Source organism: Arachis hypogaea, chromosome 15 (assembly GCF_003086295.3).
Source record: "Arachis hypogaea cultivar Tifrunner chromosome 15, arahy.Tifrunner.gnm2.J5K5, whole genome shotgun sequence".
Lineage (NCBI taxonomy): Eukaryota > Viridiplantae > Streptophyta > Magnoliopsida > Fabales > Fabaceae > Arachis > Arachis hypogaea.
Genome location: NC_092050.1, coordinates 133,143,093 through 133,149,919, shown reverse-complemented (window position 1 = coordinate 133,149,919; position 6,827 = coordinate 133,143,093). Strand labels below are relative to the sequence as shown.

General features: G+C 40.4%; 1 protein-coding gene across 1 annotated transcript; it reads right to left on the bottom strand.

Annotated features, from left to right (window-relative positions):
* Window positions 1-3,815: 3,815 nt before the first annotated feature.
* Window positions 3,816-5,636, bottom strand: LOC112748953 (uncharacterized). The gene has a single exon (XM_025797206.1). It carries the CDS (start codon window positions 5,634-5,636, stop codon window positions 3,816-3,818), a length of 1,821 nt encoding a protein of 606 aa, XP_025652991.1.
* Between the last annotated feature and the right edge of the window lie 1,191 nt (window positions 5,637-6,827).

Genomic DNA, 6,827 nt, shown 5'->3' with positions numbered 1-6,827 from the left:
TAATATCTTCATTGGTTTTGATTTTTTCTGGTGTCATCATTAAATAATTTCAGTTCATTTTTTAGTTTATTTTGGCTCATTTGTGAATTAATTTCGGTTTATTTGTGTGTTAATTTCAATTCACTTATGAATAAAAAATTTGGTCAATACTTATCAGTAGCATCAAGTGAACCGACAATTAACACACAAATGAACCAAAATAAATTAAGAAATGAACTGAAATTATTTAATGATGACAACAGAGAAAATCAAAACTAATAAAGACGTTTGTAAAATGTTAGTGTTATTGGTGATGACGATAAAAAAGAAAAAGGAGGAGGGGGAGAAGAAAGTGGAGGAAAAGAATAAAAAAAGAAGAAAAACTTGGGTGTGAAAATTTGGAAGAAAAAAGAGGAGAAGAAAAAGGAAAGAAAAAGAACCTAGAGAAAGAAATCTAGAAGGAGAAAGAAAAGGAAAAGAAGTGCATGATTTGAAAAGTTATTATAATAACTTGGATAGATTTGGATAAATATTTTATTTGGATGTAGAATTTTATTCATAAAAAATTATAAATATCATAATTTTTTAATATTTTATCATTACCATATGACTACATATAATAAATGAGTTATTTTAAAGATAAATATTATAAAATATTTTAAAATAATATTCTTCAAATTTTAAGTGACTTAAAATTTTTAATAATTAAATTAGAACACTTTTTTTAATATTTTTTAATATAAATAACTAAATTATCTAAAAAAAGTATTTTTTATCTTGTTTTTTGAAAAACTAATAAAACATAAAATAATATTAAAAAATAAATTAATTATTATAATAATTATGATGATAACGATCCTTTCGAGTTAGCCTAATAACTCATCATGTTGAATTTAAAAGATAAGAATTGATTGAATAGATGAAGGATCGAAGAGATACACTTAAATTGTTACATAAGATTTTGATTAGAGGAGCTTGTTAGGATAAATAATTAAATTAGCCATCGAGAGGTTATTTATTTTTTAAATTAATTTTTAAAAGATTTTTTAATTAAATTTTTTATTTAAATATTTTAAATTAGTTATTTTAGTCTTTTTATTATTTTTATTATTAATTAATGATATTAAAATTTATTGATGTAATACGTTAAGTGATATCACAATAAACACCTAATAATTAAGTCAACTATTCATACAATTTAAATATAAGGCAATGATGAAAAGTTATGTCTACACAAAAGTTTAACAAAATAAATAAAAAATAATATATTAAAAAAAAAAAAGAGAAAAAAACATGGAGAGAAAAGCGCATGCATGCGCTGAAGCTGAAACATGAACACTAAAATGGGACAAAAAAGTAATGTCACATCTCCAATGTAAGTCCACCGCCCAAGACCGACCATTATTGTGTTACTTCTGTTGTTTCCTCTCTGTGATTCTTGTTTGGTCCAATATATCAATCATCAATCATCAATCATAGCTTCTCTACGTTTTAGTGCTTTTCTTCATTCATTCATCCATTCAATTATTGTACCGTCAATTTAACAATCAAACATATATATCATGCGTTTCCATTATATCTCAAATGAGATTACTTTATACATATAGTTCTGCTTCTGCACTAACATTTTTGTTTAAATTATATATAAAAATTGTAGGGCAATTTACGCATGTAAATTGTTTGATCCCCAATATTACGCAAATACATTGTTTCAGTTTTTAATACGCAAATGCATTGTTTCACTATTTTATGTAAATCGCTACTACCTGACGCGGTTTATGTGTGAGTGTGTGTGTGTAAACCGCTGCTGGCAGCAGCGGTTTACGTGCGTGTGTGTGAGTGTAAACCGCTACTGGCAGTAGCAGTTTACGTGTGTGTGTGAGTGTAAACCGCTACTGCCAGTAACGGTTTACGTGTGTGTGTGCGTGTGTGTAAACCGCTACAGCCAGTAGCGGTTTACGTGTGGTGCTTTGCCTATATAAACCGTGGTTGTAGCCGCGGATTATGTGTTTAGAAGGTTTGAGGAGTTTTCTAGAGAGAGGAAATTCTAGAGAGAGGTCAGAGCAAGTTGTGAGCGGGCCCGAGGTTCCTCAGCGGCGACTTCTGGCGAGTTATCATGGCAGGCAGGAACCTGTACCGACTGAACGGTGTTGCGCATATTGCCGGTTCTATTGGTGACGAGGTTAGTTAATATTTATTTTTTTCTAGTCTTTGCATATCTTAGTCAGAAAAATGGTAGGTTAGGTAGACGAATTAGAATTTATAGATTAATCCTTGTAGTTTGAATTTAGGGTTCGCATGGTAGGATGTTAGTTCACTAATCTTGGTTTAGTGTTTTTAGTTTTTCTTGGTTAGTTATAGATATGCCTAGTTACCTGAAATTCAATTCCATTCAATGAATGTTATGCTAATTAATGTTGGTTTAGTTTAGGGAACGGGATAGTTGACATTAGTAAATTATTATAGTTTGTTTAGGATATTTGTATGATATGAAGTTTTAAATTTTAAATCTTTATAATATTTTAAAATTTCTGGATGTTAATAAGTAAATTATTTGTGTTGTTATTTTCCCTATCGTGAGTAGGGAATTTTTTTTAAATATTATATAGGAGAATTTGTTGATGGTTTAAGGTATTCGTATACGGTTAGATATGGAAATTTGTTTAAGGATAGGAGAATTTAATTGGACTCTGTTTTTGTTTGTTGTTCTGTGCAGCCCAATAGGTGTATATACAGTGTGAGGCGGCAACAGAATATGCCCATGCATGAAAGGATCATCCCGTATTTAGAGAGGGCTGGATTGTACCATTTGGCTAGGCTAAATAGCCAATGGTTCTGGTTGGATGAGCCACTCGTTAGTGCGTTCGTTGAGAGGTGGCGTCCTGAGACGCATACGTTCCACATGCCTTTCGGAGAATGCACAGTGACATTGCAGGACGTGGCATTTCAGCTAGGGCTGCCTGTGGATGGGGAGGCTGTGAGTGGTTGCCTTGGTGAGTTTGAGACATACATGGAGGGTGGCCGACCAGCTTGGGAGTAGTTTGAGGACCTATTCGGTGAGCGGCCCCCACCGAATAAGGTCAAGCAGATGACAGTACACTTTACATGGTTCCACGAGAGGCTTAGGGTGCTACCACCAGATGCGAGCGAGGAGACTGTCCGCATCTACGCACGGGCCTACATCATGATGCTGTTATCGACTCAGTTATTTGGGGACAAGAGTGCGAACCGGGTTCATATACGATGGTTGCCATTTGTGGCAAACCTTGATGGCATGGGGAGGTATAGCTGGGGTTCGGCCACTTTGGCGTGGCTGTACCGATGCATGTGTCGGGTAGCGAACAGAAATGTGACTAATCTTGCGGGCCCGCTCCAGTTACTACAGAGTTGGATATTCTGGCGGTTTCCGTCTCTTAGGCCGGCCGGATTTGAGGTTTTCTCTTTCCCGCTGGCATCAAGGTATGGGTTATGCTTTTTTTTGTTTAACAAATTTCTTGGGAATATTTTAAATTTTGTGTCTCATATGACTTAAATTTAGGTGGTCTGCCTACTTACCTCCTAATGATGGAAAGGAGCAGAGGGTCATTATGTTTAGTCTTGTTGGAGAACTTTTATTTTGTTTAATTTTTACTTTATGATTATGTTGATGGACTCTATTGTTTATTGATCGTATCGGTAAGATGGAAATTAAGCACAATAACTCTAGAAAAGTGAAAGATAACTACTGATATTATCATTAACACCAGAAAACAAAAAGACTTAAAACTCATAACTGATACAAGCAGATACGTTTGTTATCACGGACACTACGACAAACGAAATAAGTAAAGATAAATCTACATCCCACTAGTAGAACCTCGCTGAGGGCAAACCCGTCGGGTATGACCGGGCTGCCTGCACAGACCACACCTCTTAGGTCGGCTGGTGTCGGCTTCGTCCATGTTGTTGCAGATGCGGGTGGACCGTGGTCGTCCTTCTCTTGCCCTTCTCATGCCCAGGTCGGGTATAACCGTCGGCCCGTCATATAGTGGCCAAAGCCCCTCTGGAATACATGGTGAAAAGGACATCTCATACACCTTAAAGACCTCAGACATGGTGTACACCTCATCCACATAAGTTGCCCAATCTAGTCGTGACTGCGCACAGCATGCGAGGGCATGGCAGCAGGGGTAGTGCAGCGCCTGGAAGTATCCACAATCGCATGTGCGATCCCTCAGAGAAACCCGATAGCTACCCAAAGAGAATTTGCCTGTGGGCGTCGTCTCAGCCACAGTATAGTCAAGGTGATGCCTATCAAACACTGTCACCGTGAAGCACCTCGATTCCTTCAGATTACGCTCAATGGCCTTAACTACTGCCTGTGAAAACCGGTGCCCGGACCCTAACTGTGCCTTTGCCGTCTGCCCCCGGACAACAAACAACTCGGCCAGCCGGAGATATGTCGACTTAACCAGAGACGTCACCGGTAGGTTTCTTGTACCCTTCAAGACAGAGTTCACACACTCAGAGATGTTGGTCGTCATGTGACCGTATCTTCTCCCCCCATCCTTGTGCTGTGTCCACCTCTCATACTCCATTCTGTTTGCCCATTCACACATGGCCGGGTTCTCCGTCCTCATTATATCAAACCAATAGTCAAATTCTGCTTCCGTCTTCGCATACGCGGCATTTACCAACCACCTACGCGCATCCTGCCCCTTGAAAGTGAGGGCAAAATTTGCAGCAACATGCCGAATACAAAATGCCCGATAAGCATGGGGGGGTTGCCAACCACTATTGGGGCTCTCTAATGCAGCCTTGATGCCGTTGTGTCTGTCAGAGATCACGAGAATACCTTGCTGTGGAGTGACATGCCTTCTAAGGTTCGAAAGAAAGTACGACCAAGACTCTGCGTTCTCTCCCTCAACGAGTGCAAACGCAACAGGCAAAATATTCGAGTTACCATCCTGTGCGATCGCCAACAACAACATCCCGCCATATTTGCCATACAGGTGTGTGCCGTCGATGCTTACCAGCGGCTTACAGTGGCGGAAAGCCTCAATACACGGAGGAAACGTCCAGAACATCCGATGAAAGAAGACTCTATCTTCGTCAAGTTGGTCACCCACCCTAACCGGGGACGTCTTCAGTAGAGCAATCGAACCTTGCATCGTGCATGTGACCCCAAGGATCCACCGAGGCAGATCAGCATATGACTCCTCCCAATCGCCATATATTTGCGCTACTGCCTTCTGCTTCGCCAACCACACCTTCCGATAACTAGGCCTGAATCCATAAGTCGCCTCCGTTGCCTCTTGCAACACCTTAATAGACACCGACGCATCAGCTCGAACCAATGGATAGATTCTCGCACAGATAACATGATAATCAAGCTGCTTGTGGTCGCTTGATATCGATGTGGCCATACACGTGTGCGGACCGTTGTACCTCCTAACCTCCCATGTGCTCTTCCTTTTCCGCATGACTATCCGAATCAACCACGTGCACCCGTTACCAAACTCCTTGCATCTCCCTTGGTATTTAAGGTTGTCGGACTCCATAACCTTGTACTCAACTCCACGCCGAATACTGTAATCCTTCACACTCAACACGGCTTCCTCTTTACTCTGGAAGGATTGGCCAATCTGAAATTCAAACATAGATGTCCCATCATGCATCCCCTGCCCATCGAATGTTGCATCAGCATTCTGCTGTTGGCCGATGGCTTCCAAGTTCAAAGAAGAGAGGTGGGGGGTACTCCTGTGTTGCAGGACCGGAACATCCATGGGCTGAACGTCCACCTCTTGGAATATCATCATCACTGTCCCCACCAATATCGACAGGCTCTTCATCTGAATCATCGTCAAACAGTGCATTCTCAACCCGATCCGGTCCGGCATCGCATTCAAAATCAGGAACAACAGGACCAACATATGCATGAACAGCCCCAGCACGTTCGGGCTCCGGGTTCGGAACTGCCACTGCTACCACAGGCATCGATGTTGAGGCACCACCGGCTGGGGTCGACTGAGGATTAGGGGCCGATTCCCCTGAGCTATCCACACCATCTTCCAACTTCGCAAACAGCTCAGTTACCCTCACCTCCAGAAAACTACGCCTGCAATGAAACAAGACCTGCAAGTCTTCATCCGACCCGATCACGAAGGTCTCATATCTCACACCAGTTGAGACAACATCAATGGGAATCTTGTAAAATAATTTTTTTACCCACTTCGTCCCACACACACCGAACTTCCGTAATATGCTTTGCTTAATCTCCGCCAACGTATTCGAAGATCGGATAAAAACACTAAGCGGTTCTCTATCTGTGAATTTTACACCATGCCTTTTGCTCTTTTGAATTTTTCCAGAGCAGTGAACCAGAGCCACAAAATTATCCTCCCCCTCCATTTGTGAATAACACTCTACTTCTCCACATTTGGCCCCTCTATGGTTTATATAGGCAGCCCCATTCAGCCCCACACACGTAAACCGCTACTGGCTGTAGCGGTTTACACACACGCACACACACACGTAAACCGCTACTGGCAGTAGCGGTTTACACTCACACACACACACGTAAACCGCTACTGCCAGTAGCGGTTTACACTCACACAAACTCACACATAAACCGCATCAGGTAGTAGCGGTTTATGCACACCTATAAACCGCTACTGCCAGTAGCGGTTTACATAAAATAGTGAAACAATGCATTTGCGTATTGAAAACTGAAACAATGTATTTGCGTAATATTGGGGATCAAACAATTTACATGCGTAAATTGCCCAAAATTGTATGAAAAAATATTTTTTTAGGGAAGATTATTAAAAAATATATAAAAATAACCTATTTATATAAATCTCATCTTA

Bases quoted from the DNA above. Each gene is read 5' to 3' on its own strand.
- LOC112748953 (XM_025797206.1), bottom strand. From the start codon at position 5,636: ATGCATGATGGGACATCTATGTTTGAATTTCAGATTGGCCAATCCTTC.